Source organism: Macrobrachium nipponense, chromosome 5 (assembly GCF_015104395.2).
Source record: "Macrobrachium nipponense isolate FS-2020 chromosome 5, ASM1510439v2, whole genome shotgun sequence".
NCBI classification, from domain to species: Eukaryota; Metazoa; Arthropoda; class Malacostraca; order Decapoda; family Palaemonidae; genus Macrobrachium; species Macrobrachium nipponense.
The window spans coordinates 73,127,850-73,146,322 of NC_061107.1; the positions used below are offsets into that span (position 1 = coordinate 73,127,850).

Below are 18,473 nucleotides of genomic sequence, written 5' to 3' on the forward strand. Positions count from 1 at the left end.
ATCTGTTAAACTATCTTGAAAGTAACTTAAGTGGAGTATTTGTCCTTGCCAGGCCTTATCATGGTTATCCCAATAGCAAGAATATTTAAAGGAACTTTCATTCCTGTAAGAAAGGATGACTTTTTTCACTCAGAGCTCTTCATATCTATCCTTTTGGGATAACAGTATAGTGACTGAAGTTGCCCCTCAGTTTTCTTTGTGAAAGCATTTGGCTCAGTTTTGAAAGTTGTTACCATTAGTAATTCATCATTGAGGTAGTCCAAGACCATTATCTGCACTAGGAACAATGTGATATTTACATCATGAAGTTTGCAGTAGAATTATATGACTGACCACCATCACGGGAAGGTTAATGGGGAAATGAAGGCGCTCTGTAGGAAAATAATTTTCTCAAATTGATTTATGAGAAAAAGTCTGGGATGTATTATATTTGTTTTATTTAATAAAGTACTTATAAAAAGAGGAAAGCAAAAAAATAAGTTGAGTAAAGTTGGGCTAACAAGGTAGAAGCAGTCATGCAGAATTAAAGGTTGCAAGAAATGATTTAAGTTTGACCCTGCGAAGACCCTGGCAATTGTAAGCCTACTAACATCTGGAGATGGTGACCAGATATGAATTGGATAAAACTTTCTAGATTACAACCTGTGTAATGTCATGCTTAAAATCAAAGAGTGGGAGGATAATTGGTAACCAGCAAAGATCTGAAGTAATTCATTAAAACTCAGGTGTGGCCATGGTCAGAATTAGTGTTCTAACCATCGGAAACATTTGACCTTAGTGGGAGGAAGATGAACGGGTTGAATCTCTTAAGATTGATGAATGTCGTTGCTCAGAATTTGCCTAGTAGGAAAGTAGGGAAGAATTGAGTTGTACCATTATGTTTTGCACAAAGGACAAATTGAAAATTATTTTTATTCATAATTGGTTGGAATTTGAGTTTGTAATGCTTTGACTTGATGTATGGAGAGCTATAAAGGCATAATCAGTCAGTTTGTGTTCAGTACAGTAGCTCGCTGAGGTAACGGATTAAAGCATCTTATCTGACCCCGCTATAAAAGAAACTCCGATATTTCGTTGGATATATCTGTGAGTGCGTGTATTTGCTATGAAGTTCAGGTATATTTTTGCCCTTTACCTCATAACAGTTAACAGTTCTTTGCCTAATTTGATAGTTCTAACAAAAATATATCATACATTATCATTTTAAAACATTTAAAAATTTCAAACAGCAATACACCCCAAACCATCCCAAAATTTCAGTCATCAAATAGCAACCCATTTTTATTCATTTTATACGTAAGCATAGTCTTTTTTGCTCATAGTACCAATTTCGATTAATTTTTTGCGATATAGCTTATATGTAATATGTATTTATATAAACAAACAGTACATGGGAAGTAAGATATAGCTTTATTGTTAATATAAATTATAAACTGCTGGACAGTAAAAGCTTTAGCATATTTTTTTTTGTACAATAAACTTGGTAAATATTTGAGCAAAATAACAAACAAAAATTACTGTATATACTTGTGATTATATCATGTATCTCATGTACTAACGTCTTTTCCTCCATCTCTTTATCCCATCTTTTAGTTAAATAGGATAAAAATGTAGAAGAGAATGAGAAAAGTATTGTTAATAGTGTTACAACCGAAGGAGAAACGGCTGTTTTGCTAAGAACAACCAAATCGCATTTCAACCATCTTACGATAGTAAATGATTACATACCGTAGTAGTGTTACAAATGACGTTAAATAGAATAGGACTGATATATTTTTATATTCTTCCTATTTGCTATGGTGAAAAGATCAGCAAGGAAATATATCTCATCATATTACTAAATTTAGGCTGCAAGTTTTAGCTGAAACTGAGAAAACAATGTTCAGGCTGCTTATAGTTATAAATTATCGTGCATTGGCAACATGGATTAACCTCCTGTAAACTTTGATATTCCATCAAACTCGACCGTAAATAAAATTGGAGAGAAAAGTATTTTAAACTACTGAGCATAAAAGAACGCATTTTACTGTAATTTTCACGCCGATAAAAGATAAATACGTAAAGTTCACATGATGAAATGAAGAGGAAATAGTGAACTGGATGTCTTGATTTGTTACACATAAATAAAAACATGCCCCCAGCACCATCTACCATGAAAAAGAGAGCTAAATTTAGTTCACAACGAGACCTATTTAAGTTATATTTTTACTTAAAAACACTGTATAATGAAATATAACCTTGTCAATTATAACCTAGTCTTATATAGAGTATCTAGAGATTCATTTATGCTAACTTGCAAGGAAAGCACTCTGAATTGAGTTAAATATGGCAAAATAAACTGACCTCGTAATTGTCCCCAGCTGATTTCCAAACCATAACATTGATCACTTTGCCTGAATTTTATAATACAATAATATGAGAATAGTTAACTTTTTAAAAGAGCCATGGAAATGATGTAGTATATTCTGTTTGTATTTTATAATATGATATGATAGTAAGTATTACATATTTGGCACTAGGCCCGGAGGCAAAAACCCTCAAATTGATATTTCCATTTTGCACCGATATATCCAGAAGTATTATATACCACGGCCGTTATCTCGTTGCGCTGCTGTGCTGATTGAATTTTTGTGTAAATCCAGAAAGTTGTTTTGGGTGGCTTGTAGGATGAGTGATGCGGAAAGTTGTGTATTTCATTTTGGGTTAAGTTTAATTTTTAAGAGTTGTGCTACAAAAGTTTTTACCATTGGTGAAAGTTGGCCATGGGTTAAAGTTGTTTCCCGGAGAATATTTGGAGTCTTTTTGCATTTTTCACTGTCTTTTGGAATCTTGAAATGGAATAAGTTTATAGAGTTTTAACTCTTAAGGTCCTTATTTGGGATGTGCAAGCTTCAGTTCTTGGGTGTTGAAGAGAAGCTGTACTGGTTTTTATGTTTTGTACTGCAGTTATATTTGATTATGCTTTGGATTTCATCAGTGATTATTATTATGGTATCTATTCCTTGTTTTTATGCTGAATTGATAATTTTTATTACTAAAGGTATACAATACCATATATGGAAATTTAAGACTGGCCATATAAACATCCCTTGATCAATTTTGAGTGGTATGAATGGGATGCAATTGGGTCATTCTCTTTTAGTAATCTTAAGTTTATACTACAGCCAGGAGATTGCACGGAGTAATTCCATTAACATTGCATTTTATTTATTTTTGGCTTTTCTGAAGTATTGCTATAGTAACAAATCGTGCCCTTGACATGCATGTCATTTAAACCAGAGCTCTTTGGCTCGTTCGGTTTTTGAAAGTTAATAAATATAAATTGTTTTTGGTTAAGGGATTTTCAACTCAGTACTATGAAAAAGTTGAAACCATACCAACTGCTTGACAATATGGTTTGGGTTTTCGGGGTTGTTAACTTATGTTGTCGTTAATAATGGAATTCTCCTGAGCTATAGTAGTTATTGTTAGCTTGTACTATCTCCTTAACTATCTCCTTAACATTGGTGGTGATGTAGATGGAGTATCTAAAATGCATTATTGACATGAAATACTGTACTCTAGTTACTTCCACAAACAGGATGCATCGGAGGGCTCCTCCGTCTACCCGCGAGCGCTACTCAAGTCCTGCCTTAATATGGTAACACTTTGTCTTTCATATAGTTTTAAGTATGGGCTGTATCGGTCTCATAAGCATGTAAATAATTTGTAGTAGTTGTAATTCCAAAAATGGTATTCAACAGTAGCTGTGTAAATGATCGTGCAAAATTTCTTGGAGTGACTCATCCTGTTCAAGGTGACTGTTGTTTTAAAGCTGGCAGTCTTTTGTTTTGCTTATCACTTCATGTATAGTTCTCCCTTCTTTTAACTGTTCCTCAGACTGATTGTTGTCATTTTCTGTAATGTTTTGTTTCAATTTGCAGTTATGTCATGTCCTGTTCTTCATTCATACCTTAGTGCATTTTTTATTTGCTGGTGTAGATATTTTGTAGCTTTTGGGGGACAAGATGATATTTAATGTGGCAAACTCTGTGCTAAAGACTAAATTCACAGACAGCGCCATACATAAGAAGTGGCATTTTCAATCAATTCACTGAAACTGTGTCTTAAGTGTAATATATGACAATGCTACTTGAATTCATTGTTCCTTTATGGTTATTGCTCCTTTGAGTGGTAACAGTGTAATCTAATAGAATACTAGCTTGGTGTGTTTCATGTTAAAAAAAAGTCTTATCATTAGTAAAATAGCAGAACTTGGGCTGTTATCAATAGAAATATCAGGTAATCTTATCTTTTCATAAATTGCATTGATATAAGTGAAGTCATAATTGTATGTTGCCAATTCTTTTTTTGATTTTGTAATGTACGGTTATTTAATCTCATTTTGATATGATTTTTGATGGCCAATTAGTAATAGTCATTGTCTCAAGTTTTTAAGGATCTTTGCAAACCATTTAAAAGGTAATTTTGAGTTTAATTCAGTGAGAACAGAAAAGAAATCAACTTCTGTACAGTACATGTGTTGCATGAGTATTACACTTGAATTTCAAAGTATGTTTTGATTCATGTTGTATTTTGTGTTAATTTATATTTTGTACCATTATGGATTCTGTTTTACTTTCTATTGGTTTTGAAAATCTTGTTTGATCAGATAGTTATCAGTTAGATTAATTTTTCAGCTATTTAGTCTGAACAAAAAGCACAGTGGCAGTGGATGTCCGAAAATAAAACTATTTCTAATTACTTGGGCATATAAATAAAGGTTGGGGATTCGTGGTCACTTAGTTAGCATTGTGAATATCCAAAGTGCTTCTCAGGTTGCTATTCTTGTACTTTACATATAGGAAGTTTTATTTCCTTGCGAGTAATGAATCGGGGGGGGGGGGGGACTCTTGAAGGGGAATGCAAAGAAATAGGATATTAAAATTTTTGATAGCTGAATAAAGATAAGATTGGAAATAAAGTTGGGACAGTTTACATCCAGCATTTAATGTTGGTAATAAACTTAGTAGTATTGGGTTGAACAAAGGCATGTGATGGTTTAATTCTTTGAGGTGCATGTTTCTATAACAGTTTTAACTCCTGAGAACTGCATCACAGAGATGCAGTATTAGGAGTAGTAATCCAGGATGGTTTCTGTCTTGAAGTAAAAATGTAAGAGTTTGATCAGTGGTTATTGAATGTGTGGAATTTTTAAAAGGGAAGAGTCCCTATTTTAGGTATTGATCGTTGTTAGGTCACTGCAAAGAAATAATCCTAATAGACTTCAGTTAGAATATGTAGTGACCAACTTAATTAGAACTATAATGTATTTTGGGTCTGTGCTCTGATTACTTAATAATGATAATAATAATAATAATAGTAATAATGATAATAATAATAATAATAGTTTTGTTCTAATAGGTCCACAATAATAAATATTGCGATTTGTGTAGAATTTAAAAAACCTTGACAAAGCTTTTGAACCTTTCCCTTGGTTCATCTTCAGTCCAAAGATGAACCCAGGGAACGGTTTAAAAGCTTTGTAAAGGATTTTAAATTATACATGAATCGCAACATTTTGTTATTGTGGACCTCTTCTCGTAGAACATTATATATACTCTCGTGACAGAGTTTTTCCCCAAATAATAATAGTGATTATATTCTTTGCAAAATCAGTCTCATAGATTTAGTACCATTGGATTCAGTTGTTGCTTTCTTTTGATTTTTGATTAATTTAGTTTTCTGGAATTCTGAAGTCCGGAGAGTGATAAAGAAATTGTGTTAATGCTTCTTTATCCCATATAAAGATATACCAAATATTGCATAGCAGTATAGTGTGTAATAGCCATGGAGTATTACACTTTTTGTAGGGATTTGGACAAAATTTTCTTAAGTAGGGACTACTAAAAAGTAGCAGGAGAATTTGTATTCATGTTGTTAAGTCTTTGAAAAATTTTTTTGTATAAATGGTAGAAATTATTCAGGCACTGGATTGTTCCAGAATGCTAGATACTGTTCATAAGGCATCCCCTTTGCATGTATAATGCCACATATTTAGGTCATTATTCAGCTAATATTTGGGTATATAGTATTTTTTCTGGATGTCAAAAACTGGAAAATGTACTGGAGACTGCCTGATTTCAGACTGATTGGGCAGGTGATCAAAAGGGAAGAGAGCAGTTAGCAAGGATGTAGCAGAAATGGTAGCAGAAGGGTGAAGACTAGTAGGAGAGCAGTGAAAATAAGGAGGGAGATTGGGGAGAGATAAGAACCAGGTGGAAAGCAGACCTAGTGTACAAAAAACAGTGAAAGAACTAATTTCACATTTACTACTTTGTAATGGGAAAACCTGACATTTTACTTATATAAAATGAATGATGTATGGGTATTCGCAACATTGCTTACACTTTCTTTCCTTCTAGGTAGAATCATTCCAAGTTGCAGTTCGTTTCCTTTGAATGGTGGTCATTATTTTTTAAATGGTTGTTAGAGCATATTCTATGCACCATCTTTCTCTAGCGTTTTAGTGTCCATGCTTTCAGTGTGCTAATCATTTTGTGGAGTGCTTACGTCCATTTTCTGTCAAGTTGCCTTAATATCACTGCCTATTACAAGCAGTTGCTCATTTCATATGCAGTCGATTGAAGTGGGTAGGCTATTCATGGTATTCTATGGGTATGGTTGCTTGTGGCATATATAGAAAATTTCTAACCCTGCTTATTTTACCCTCACTTTTAACTGCTGCACACAATGTTCATACAATATTTTGTGCACTCTCACTCATTGTGGTTATGCATTCTAATCAATGGAAACTTGCTTTATTTGGCAGTGGCCATTTTTTCATGAATGTGTACATTTGTTAAGGGCATAGCCTTTTTACTAAAAATTATGTAATGGAGGAATTACTTTTAAACATTATTGTAAACTGGGGCAATTTATGAGAAGTTAAAGATATGGGCCAAAGATTTTTAAACATCTAAATCCATGTTATTCTGCTTTGATACATATCAATAATAAATGTTATTGTAATGAAGGATAAGTTGGAGAGGGATGTAATTTGTGGAAGTCTGGAAGCTGTATCCATTGCTGTTATTAATGTTTGCTTCATGTTAGAGATGGACAACAGTTAATTTGATTTTTATGCTAAAGCAATTTAATTGTCCTGTGATGGCTGCCATGAAACTTCTTCAACCTATAGACAGAAGTTTGTTTATAAAATTCACAGGTAGAATGCAATGGGTTTAGTGCAGATACCACATAGCCAAAGGTCAAGATTGAATGATAATTGAATGAATGAATGTATGTGTTATACTACAAAGAAAAAATGGAAGAGAGCCCAAAGGTATAGTAAATGATGCAGCAAGTTAAACACAGAGATGTCTCAAACCCAGCATACCTAATGTGTGTGTATTTTGATTTTATTGGTAGAAATGGTTTTTATCTAGTAAGAGCATTGCAAATAATGAAGGTAATATAGGGGCTTTTTGACTAATAGTTTCTTTTGAATGGATCATAACAGTTAGCATACTCCTATAAGTTTTGTCTTGATATTTGCTTAATTACTCAACCAGGCACCTAGGGAGACAGATCAGTACCCGAAGTTTTGGGAGATTTTCCTCCTTTATTCCTCAATATCTGCCACAGATTTTTGTGTGTTAGGATGTGGGAACTATTATGAGAGGTGGCTTTGAAGATTGTGGAATGAGAATAGGAAGTAGGGATTGTGACTGTCTACGTGTTGGAACTCTTAGGCCCTATGTTAAGGCCTAAAGTCTTGAATTAACTATGAAAAGCAGTAACACCTAATCTTTCTGGATGTAATAACATTTTTGCTGTATATATTATTAGATTCACACTTAATTTGCAGCCTTATAAAAATTTGGCTCCAAAATGATAACCTGATGTTTGTTTAGTGGAGAAAAAGCAACCTTTGGGTGTTGGAGTTTAGATTACGGGGTTAGGTTGCTGTTGTAAGCTGATGTACATTGCCTGTCCTGAAGTGGATAACCTGGTCTGCATGATCACTTTCCTTTTCATTTTCTTTTAAAAATATAAAAGAATGTAGCATGTTGAGATTGGAGATAGTTCCTAAATTTCTATTGTTCAGGAAGTGAGAGGCATAATTGATTAACATTTGAAATATTGGTTAAACTTCTTGATGCATGAAAGATTATGCCCACATAAGCAGTGAGAACATTGCTTTTGTGGAGTTCTTAAGCACAAATGAAGTTCAATTAATTGAAGATAGCATAATTTTTTGGCTTTTATACCAATGCACTGTTGATAGTCTACTCATAGCCCTCAGCTCACTGTATTACTTTCTACCTTTGGTCTTTGGTGATTGCAAGTTGCTGCCCATTTTGTGATGTTTTTTCCCTTCAGATCCCTATTCCAGATACTACATACTTCTTCTGTATCTCTATACTGTTGTTTTGATGTTGTCAAGATGTCCTCTGTATAGATACAATTATTATTAAACTAGTACTATATAATTGATTTTCCTTTTTCTGAAGCATGGTAGGAAAGACGTGTGAGTGTGTGCCTGTTTTAGTTACCATAATTTTGTACTAGAATTAAAGTCTGTAATACTATATTAATTTGAAAACTAGTGCCAGTTAGCTGGTATGCATTACATAAAGGGTAACATAATGTTGAAAGCGCCTCAGTGGCGTGGTTGGTATAGTGTTAGTGTAACACCTCGGTGGCTGCAAATTCGATTCTCAGGCATTCCATTGAGGAGGTGTGAGAGATGTGTATTTCTGGTGATGGAAATTCACTCTTGATGTGGTTCATAAGTCATGTAAAGCCATTGGTCCCTGTTGCTGAATAACTACTGGTTCCATGCAACGTAAAATCACCATACAAACGAACAAAACATAATGTTGAAGTTAGATATTGAGGAGCACATGTTTTTGAAAATCGCACAAGTCAGTCAAATTCTTTATTTCTTGCTGTTCTCTTTTTAAGGTTAACCAAATCTGCTCTGGCTTAGCAATTATTATAACCATTATATTGAAGTCTTGATTCCTTTTGTAAAATGTGTAAATTTTTATCCTGAAATAGCTTTTCTGAATAATTCTTCAGCTTTTCAAGAATTTCATACCTTGCTTGTAATATAAATTTAACCAGTCGGTAAAGTAGTGATACATAGACTGTAATGGTTGAGAGTGTACAGGTCTTGCTGTAATTTTTTGAATTTATACTTGAGTTTGAATACTTGAGTGTGTATGCTTTATTTGAAAACAGTATTGGGTGAAGTGAATTGCATTATGAAATATTGTGCCTATTGAAAGACAGTAGAAAAAATAGGTCCACATAGAAAAGTTTGGAACATCTAATGAGGCATACTTTTTTAATAATTTTTCGTTGCATTTGGAGAAGGGTATTAAAAGTTGATTATGGGAAGGCAGTTGTTTGAAGACATCTAGTTGAGAATGCCTATTTCATTATGGTCTTGTAGTAAGGTTAATAATAAATCTCTTAAGTGATAGCTGGAGCCAGTTAAAAATAGAACAAGGTTTAGTAATAGCCAGTGGGCAGAGAGTGACCTCACTTCCCCCTCTTGTGCTGTGTGATGCTTCAGTCCTCTCTTAACAGTCTTCCTTGTAAGATGTGTGCTACCTTATCTCACATAGAAGCTGGTTTATTACATACTTCATGCCCTCTCTATGCCTTGGTGTTATGGTTTTTGCTTTCTTTTTTTGTTGTGTGATTGTTACAGATGGATGAAGCCGAGATCCACAAAAATTTAACTACAGTCATTTTAATTGACATATTTATTTTCTTATGCAAATTTTAATTTTTAGCCTTTTTTTACATATTTATTTTCTTATGCAAATTTAATTTTTAGCCTTTTTTATTAGACAATTTTTACCTTTAAATTTTTAATCAAGTTTCAACATCACCCTTTGTGTCATTAGTTAGCTTCCTTAACATTTCATTATGATGCTAAACAACCTTGTGGATCCCACTGCCTGGTCTTTACCCTAAAACCCATTATCTGTCTATCCAAAAATTTATACAAGTATCTAAGTATGTATAGGTGTATTTGATCTCAAATGAGAGCTTTTATGCATGACACTTACCTGGCAGGTATATATATAGCTGTATTTTCTGAAGTCCGACAGAATTTAAAAAACTTCCGACACACGCAGTGGTCGGCCAGGTGGTTAGTACCCATTCCCGCCGCTGGGAGGCGGGTATCAGGAACCATTCCCATTTTCTATTCATAAATTTTCTGTCGCCGGTACTGAAAACACCTGTTTTCAGTACCTCCGGCTTAGGATTTTGGAAACTTCATTTGCCGCTAAGTATCCTAATTGTCTTTTAATTTATTTACTTGGATTTGTGGCTAGGCATACGCTATCTTAAATTGATTTGAATTTGATTCATTTTTGCATAAGATATCTGAATCTAGTTAGGCTAGTTTCAGAGGGTGTTGTCTGCAAAGATAGGGTGTGGCTACCGAAAGCTTCGGTAGTTCCGCACTTGGGGGGCGCAATTAATCAGTAAACATGTCTATTTCCGTAAGGAAAAAGTATGATTCGTATGTACGCAATTAATCAGTAAACGTGTCTAATTCCGTAAGGAAAAAGTTTGTTTAGTATGTACGCAATTAATCAATTACGAAAGTCAGGGTAGTGATACTGCTAACCTTCCGGTAGACTTTATTTTGCCTAACGCTGTAGTATGGCCTACGGGTTATGACTATGTCTGCGAGAGGTGATCGCTCTCCTTCATTGTTGTGAAGAGTTCTACTTCTGTTTTTGTTACGCCTAACCCTGTAATGTTGCCTTCGGGCCCTAAAACAGTGTCTGTAGAGGTTATTGCCCTTTCTCTTATACTATTTCGATTCGTAACTTAGAATCTAAAGTGCTTGCTTTAGAGAGCAATAGTGAAGTGGCTAAGTGCAGTGACAGTGCCCCTTGTGTAGTGGAGGGTGCGTCAGATCGGCCTTATAACGCCTCTAGGTCTAGACCTCTGTCGAACTCCCAGAACCAAGGGAGAGGGCATGTCGAAAGCCGAAGGAGGGTTACAGGGAACCCCACCGATCTGGCGTGCCTTCGGCAGTTTCTGATGAAAATACCCAGACTGCCAAAGTGCGTGCACATGCACGAATCCTGAAGGATTGCTTCTCGTCTCCGAGGCGTCCTCCCCGCACAAGGGTTGGAGCTCTCGGAAGGACTCGCGCCCTCTAAGAAGCTTTATAGAAGAGGACGCTTCACGTCCCTTCTCCCTCGTTATGTGTTTCAGTGAGAAGTAAGAAGGCGAAAGTTGCCTGATCACGTGTACTTCTTTCCACCAAGAAATAGGAAAAAGAAGGCAGTTTCTCTCGCTTGTTTTTGACGCCTGTCAGGAGCGTGACGCTTTTCTGCACGCTTATTTGGACGATCGGCTTGAACAGGACGCTCGGATGGACGCACTCACCAGTGGACGCCGAGCGTCCTCGCCAGTGGCCGCCGAGCGCGCACCAGGACGCCGAGCGTCCGCTCAGCCAGTGGACGCCGAGCGTCCTCGCCAGTGGACGCCGAGCGTGCACCAGGACGCCGAGCGTCCTCGCCCCAGTGGACGCCGAGCGCGCACCAGAATGTTTTCTGTTGAACTCTTCAAGCTCTTGTTTAAGATTTGAGCCTCAAGAAAGTGAACAGAACTTCGTCTTCGAAACCCAGCAAGACCTCGGTTTCGTGAATTCAAGAGGTCTCTGTCAATATTATATTGCTTTTCGCAAAGGTGGATGGAGTTAAGGAAAGCTCAAGGGAAGATCTCGTTTTCTCTACCTCAGTCAAGACTTTGAGATAAGACAGTTACGGGTTATGTAAAGGCTCGACGTCCTGAACGTCAGGATTTTCGGCAACGTTCAGTAGGATTCTTGCAAAGGCACTCATCAAAAGGACGCTCTTCAGGAAAGCGCAAGACAGGACTTCCTTTGCCATACTGCCAATAAATTTAAAGCTTTTTAGACCATCTGAAAGGGTTTTTCAGATGATAGATTTTGTTAGTTTCTAGTCGAGACTTCCATGCCGATTGAGCATCGTCGTTCTACCTACCGTAAGCCCAGTCTCTTAACAGGATTCTTGTCCCTTCCTTGTTTGAGACGGGAATCGAAAAATAAAAGGCTCGACTTCCTGGATTAAGTTTTGTCAATTCAGTGACTTTCCCCCATTGACAATATACTATCGTTTTGTCAAGTAAGTGGGTCTCCCCTCATTGACAAAATCTCTCTCTGTACCGTTAATGGGTTAGTTCTCATTGACAAAACATCTCATTAACTTGATATTGCGTAAGCGAATAAGGACAAGGTTCGGAAGAGCTCTCCTTCCTCATTCGCAGACTCGTACAAGAAATAGACTGGTAGACTACGTCAATGAACGCTTATGTCCAGTATCTTAAGAAGCTTGAGCTGTCTGCTTCGATTCTCTAAGTTTTGTTCATGAAACTTGCCTGTCAGATATGTATGTAGCTGTATTTCCGAATTCAGCTATATATATGTCTGCCAGGTAAGTATGAACAAACTTTATTGTGATATAATAAAAATTTTTTGCCTTGCGTTATTTTACTACTGGTTGGTTCAAGTCATACACGCTTGCTGTAGTTACCTCTTCGGATGGCAACCGAGAGGTCTATTGTCTACTATTTTAAGGACATTTAATCGTCACTCCCTGCAGCCTTCCAGGAGTTTCCGATTTATCTTTTACCGTTGTATGGTAGTGTTCTGACGACACAAACGCATCTATATATTTAGCGTTTTCTGTTTCGCTTAAATATACCAGCTTGAGAGTCTCTTTTTGTTCAAAAAATAACGGACCTATTTCTTCGTAGAATAGGGTAGCTGGCAACCCAGACATAAAGTTAAGAGACGACGTTCGTAAGCTGCTGGCTGCTGCTGTGTCTGACTGTCCAAGTTCCAAACTTCCAACCGAGCCAGTAACAGATCGTGCGGGGTCATCCGCGGTAGGTTACGTCTCTCTCTCCTGCGGGGTTGACTGACTAACCGTATCTCTGTGCTGGCGGTTACGTCTCTCCTGCGGGATTGACTGACTAACTGTATCTCTGTCCTACAATCACGGACTTTAGCCTAAGATTGAGGGGATTTCTTACGTGAATGAATAAACGTTGCATTAGTTTTGCCTTACTATGTTCAAACAGAGTTATCTCTTAATCCTTTCGGTGCTCGTTACCGCACGGTATAGAACTACGAGTCTACCGCAACATTGCACTTTTATATGCTCTCCTGCTTAGGCAAAGCGCAGCCTTATAGGGAAGTAAGCATACTCGGGGAGGGAATGGATGAGCTTGCTGGGGACCATTTCCTTCCTGAAGAAGTTTGTTTCCCCGAATAGACTGCAATTCAGACCACAGTTTTTTACTACCGGGAAACTGAAATATTATTCAAGATCTAGGAATTATTCTGAACATCTCTCAGTGCGTCATGATAGAAAGGAGGTGCCGACATCTGGATAGTGTTTCAGATGTCCTGGATCTTAATCTGAAAGAAGTAAATGCAATTCGGTCGTCCCTCCAGTCCTCGAAACGAGTTTTTGGGAACCAGTGGTCCACATCAACTCTGATATTCCACAGCTCTCTCATATCTTAAGAAGTATCTTCTCTCGGTCCCTGCTCGAGTTTACGAGAAAGAGCCTATTATAACAACAGGCGTAGAATGTAACGATCATCTAGAGGTTCGTTACAGGATTGCAAAAGTCCGTACGAATCGTCTCGATAGATTACTAACATGCTAGGTATTTTAATTAAGTGGTGTTCTTTTTATGGTTGTCTGAGAGGGTTATTTCCTCTTCAGTATGTGAAGTGTAATGTGTTACGTTAGCTTTGTGTGTGGTTCAGGTGGTCTAACTTATCCTAGCATGAATGCCCCTGGTAAGAGAGGGCTAGGGTTTCCTGTCAACAAATTGGTCACGTCCAGTTGTCAGACCCTTGTTGTTAGCTTTCTCAACAAACAGGTCACATCCTAGTTGAGAGCTACTAAGGTTTAGCAGGCTAAGAGGCAGGACCTACGAAGTCAGCTACCTTAGCAGGTAAGGAACTTAATAAATAATTTAAAAAATTAGTTAATTTTTGAATTATGACGATATTGCTGTCTGTGACCCACCTCCAAATGTGTCAATCAGCTATATATATACCTGCCAGGTAAGTGTCATGCATAAAAATGATATTGTTATGATACAATAAAGTTTTATGCATACTTACCTGGCAGGTATATATAATTAAATTCCCACCCTCCTCCCCTCAGGAGACAGGGTTCAGAGAAAATCTGAGGAAAACGGGAATACTAGGGAATACTAGTTCCAAGTACCAACGCCACGGGAACGTGGGGGAGATCACCTGAACTACCAGTGGTCTAGCGGTTGCCGAGAGTTTTGAAAATTCTGCCAGTGCGAACAGACAACAGAGAATGTTGTTTGACAGATTTGCATCTGTCAAACAACAAAGACCTTCACGATCATTGAGTCTGTGGAATCTCGATTCTAGCTCACCATCTACTTTTTGTCTCGCCTGTTTTCTCGGAGTCAGACACTCGTGCGAGATCAGGCGACATATAGTAGCCCTGAGTTTCTTATTGACGAAGTTGATTGCGGACGACGTTGGGTTGCGTTGATACACCCCCAAGGTTTGCTTAGATTGAATCGCCCAGGCAGTCCAGACACTCATCCTTCAGCTAAGAATAGTGCCTTTTGGTCTTCAGGGTACAGCCTTGCTGTCCTTGATTCGTCTGACTGGTCAACTGGTCGTTCACCTGACTTTAGTACAGACGTAGTCTGAAGTTCTTGATGTCAAAGCATTCGAACCTCTCCTGCCTGTTAACTTCTTGTATGTGATCAGGAAGGCCTTCTTCTAACCACCCTAGATACGACAAAGAGGGTTAGTGAGATTTTAAGCCATCGTCACAAGTTTTGGCTTTAGAGAACACAAGGAGGTGTGCTCTCTAAGCCTTTCGTTATGGCCTAAGAATGGAAACCCTTTTTGTCCTTGGGCCAGGATCTTGGAAGCAAGGATGGCACAAGTTAGTGGGGAGGAGCCAGAGAGAGTCCTGTGCCCTGTCAGGTCTCTCAAGTTTTATCTACTTAAAATCAAGAAAGTCGAAGTCAGTCGAGCAATCTGCAGTGTTCCGAAAAAGACCAGACTTGCCCATATCGAAGTACACCACCCTGGTTTTAGGGTTAAGGAGTTCTTTCAAAAAAAAAAAAAAAAAAAAAAAAAAAAAAAAAAAAAAAAAAAAAAAAAAAAAAAAAAAAAAAAAAAAAAAAAAAAAAGATTTGAAATCTTTTTATCTGAATGCTCACGAGGTGAGGGCGCGGCCTCGGAAGCATTTCAACAGAGCATGGCACTCAGCAACATCCTGAGTACCATATTTTAGCGAAGCAACTCTGGGTTCACTTCACACTCCCTGCGAGATGTGAAGATGGCATATGAGATCTGCTGCTCGCTAGGGCCATACGTGTCTGCAGACACAATCTTGGGGGCAAGAAGTACTACTCATCCTATCCTGTAGAAAATGGTTAGGAAGAGCTCTTAATTTAGTTGTGGAGTCGCTGACAACGGCGACTTCTTAACTCTGAAGCCTTAGTTAACACACATTAACTTTTGGCTAGGTTGGTCAGGTGGTGATATATATAATTATATATATATATTTCTTTACTTCTTAGCCCTCATGGTATGGTCAATATGGTCTAGTCACATTGTGGTCACGCCCCTGTTGACAGATCATCTGGAGTGCACCAGCTTTATAGGTCTCTACCTCGCTGGCAACTCTAGTAAAGCAGAAGCAGACTTGGGTGACAGTAATCACGAAGTCGGCTATGCTAACAGGTGGAACCAAGATGTAAATCATCTGCATGCATTTGTGTCCCAAAATCCTTCTATTCTGTCCCTTCCCACCTCCAACGGTGGGGTTCAACTATATATATATATCTGACAGGTAAGTTCATGAGCAAAATGATATTGTTATGATACAATAAAGTTTGTTCATACTTAACTGGCAGATATATATATATTCAAGTACCCACCCACCTCCCCTCAGGGGACAGTGGAAATAAAAATTATGAATAGAAAATGGGAATGGTTCCTGATACCCGCCTCCCAGCGGCGGGAATGGGTACTAACCACCTGGCCGACCACTGCGTGTGTCGGAAGTTTTTTAAATTCTGTCGGACTTCAGAAAATACAGCTATATATATACCTGCCAGGTAAGTATGCATAAAACTTTATTGTATCATAACAATATAATTTTTGCAAATTTTCCTTGACTCATAGTAGACTGACTGTCATAAGTCTCAGCTGGTGAAGGATATTGGAATACGTACATAACTGTGTAAGCTCATGTTACTGTAATTATGAACATGAAGCAAAGATCCCGTAGGGTGCTGCATTTTTAACATTAGAAATGCTGCTATTTCAAATTGCTCTTTTGAGGTTGTCTTGTTTCCCTCCTACTTGACATGCCTTCCCCCACCACCATCACCACCACCACTATTCATTAAATAAGTTACAAATATAAAATTATTTGTCTGGGGTTAGTAACACACACACACACACACACACACACACACACACACACACACACACACACACACCTGCACTTCAGGGCTTTATAATTTTTGCAATCTCAACACAAAGAATATCAATATCTTCTTTACAGTTGTATGCAGTTTGGTGAGTGATGATAACTTAAATAACTATTACTTGAAACTACCACTATGAATTAAGTTCTTCACAGAAGACATTTTTACAATAACTTATGTAGAGCATAGGCAGTGTTTTTGCTATCTTAATAAAATCCATGTAGAGCATATGTAAGGTTTTTGCAGTTTTATTAAAATCCAGCAAAATTCACATTTTAATGACACTTGAGAAATGGAGAGTAATTTATATTTTTCCTTATTGATATATTGTCCGTTGTATTTGAGATCTCTCAAAGACTGAGAGGGTTTGGATATGTGATAAAAGATGAAGACCATTTTTGTTGAAATAGGAGTATAAAAGACTTGCAAAGAGGCTCGGATAATCTTGGAGAAAGGGTATAGATGAAGGCCTAGAAATGATAGGGAGTTCAGGCAACAAAACATAGGGTAGGAGAATGGATAGAATCATTTCATGTCTTAACAATAAAGGATTGATGATGTATTTACAGTGATTGAGAGTTTACAGTGTATCACTGTTGAGTCACTTGGAAAGGAATTCTTCAGGTCTTGATATTAACAAAGTGATCTATTGTTGCTGTTGATGTTTACCGTACTTGTTAGTAACAATGCTTAAAAAAATTTTTTTCTTCCTTTTACATGGGAAATTCCTGAAATGTAGATTTTAACAACAATTATGTTTGCATAGCATTAACTTGGTCAACTATTGAGTGGAGATTCATGTAGTGTCCTGTTTACGGGATGATGCCCATAGGTGACCGTGTGCAAGTACTACTGTATACAGTACAGTAATTACACTATTTTACATGTAAAGTGTAAATGAATTAAAATTACATATTCCTTTAATTTATGTTGGGAGCCATCAGGTTGACTTTGAAAATCAAACCTGTCAGAGTAAGTCCCAAATGCCAGTCACAAATTTGGTTTTCATGTGATGGTGTTTGCTGCAACATTGTCCAGTTTTATTTTTAAGATAAAAACAAAAATTATAGTATAGCTTATGTTACCTGCATTCTTGAGGTTTCAGAGCTTGTGAGTGCTATGCCCAAGCTCGAAAGGAGCACGTATAATCACTAACGAAATGTTATACTGTAAAGACAGATACCTTTGAATTATTAGCTTAAACAATTCATGAAATTGTGAAGATTGCTGTTATATACCCATCCATAAATGTTTGTACAGCAAGTACTCCTGCTGTGCAGGCAAAGTTTGGAAAATATTAAAAAAAAAGCATTACTTTTAGGGTAACTTTACCACACATGAACAGCTGATTTCAGGCATGCAAATATGCTTTCCCTTAGTTTTGTAAATGATCAGTCTTCCTTACTAAAAAAATGTTTGCGCACTGTCTTAGTCATTACTTTTTTTTGTTTCAGACTTTTGACATTAATCAGCTCTATTTTGACATCATGAGTTATTGCAAACATGGATGAAGACTTTTGAATTTTTAGTAGTTTATGATGGCTGTTGCACCAGTTTTAAAGCTGAGCTCCAGATGAATAACATAATTGAACATTATTTGTTGAACAGCAGGTGAAAAAATTTCATTTACATTATAATACTGTTTGCTGAGATCTGCCTAGTTCTCTCTTCTGCCACTTGAGTGGCTGAAGTGTAGGTTTGAAGTGACATCTACGGACCAATTTTATATCTTTAGTATTATGAAGGTTACTGTTAAGACGACATGACATATATTTTTGGCTATATTCTGAGTAACCTTTCCAGCTCCAGCATTAGGTCAGCTGGTCCAGATTTCATACATTTATTCAACTATTGTTGGTAGATAGTGGGAAGGTGCTGATAAGCAGTTATATAATTGTTGCAATGCTGTTATTA

General features: G+C 37.0%; 1 protein-coding gene across 2 annotated transcripts in view; it reads left to right on the top strand.

Annotated features, from left to right (window-relative positions):
* LOC135215406 (RNA-binding protein FXR1-like) overlaps positions 1–18,473 on the top strand; it is a 196,816-nt gene that overhangs the window by 147,698 nt on the left and 30,645 nt on the right. Inside the window, exon 9 of one of the 2 annotated variants that reach the window (XM_064250006.1) lies at positions 3,581–3,640. The exons of the other annotated variant lie outside the window; for it this stretch is intronic. Within the exon in view, the coding sequence (XP_064106076.1) occupies positions 3,581–3,640 (60 nt within the window). The remainder of the gene's footprint in view (positions 1–3,580; positions 3,641–18,473) is intronic. 2 annotated transcript variants of the gene reach the window in all.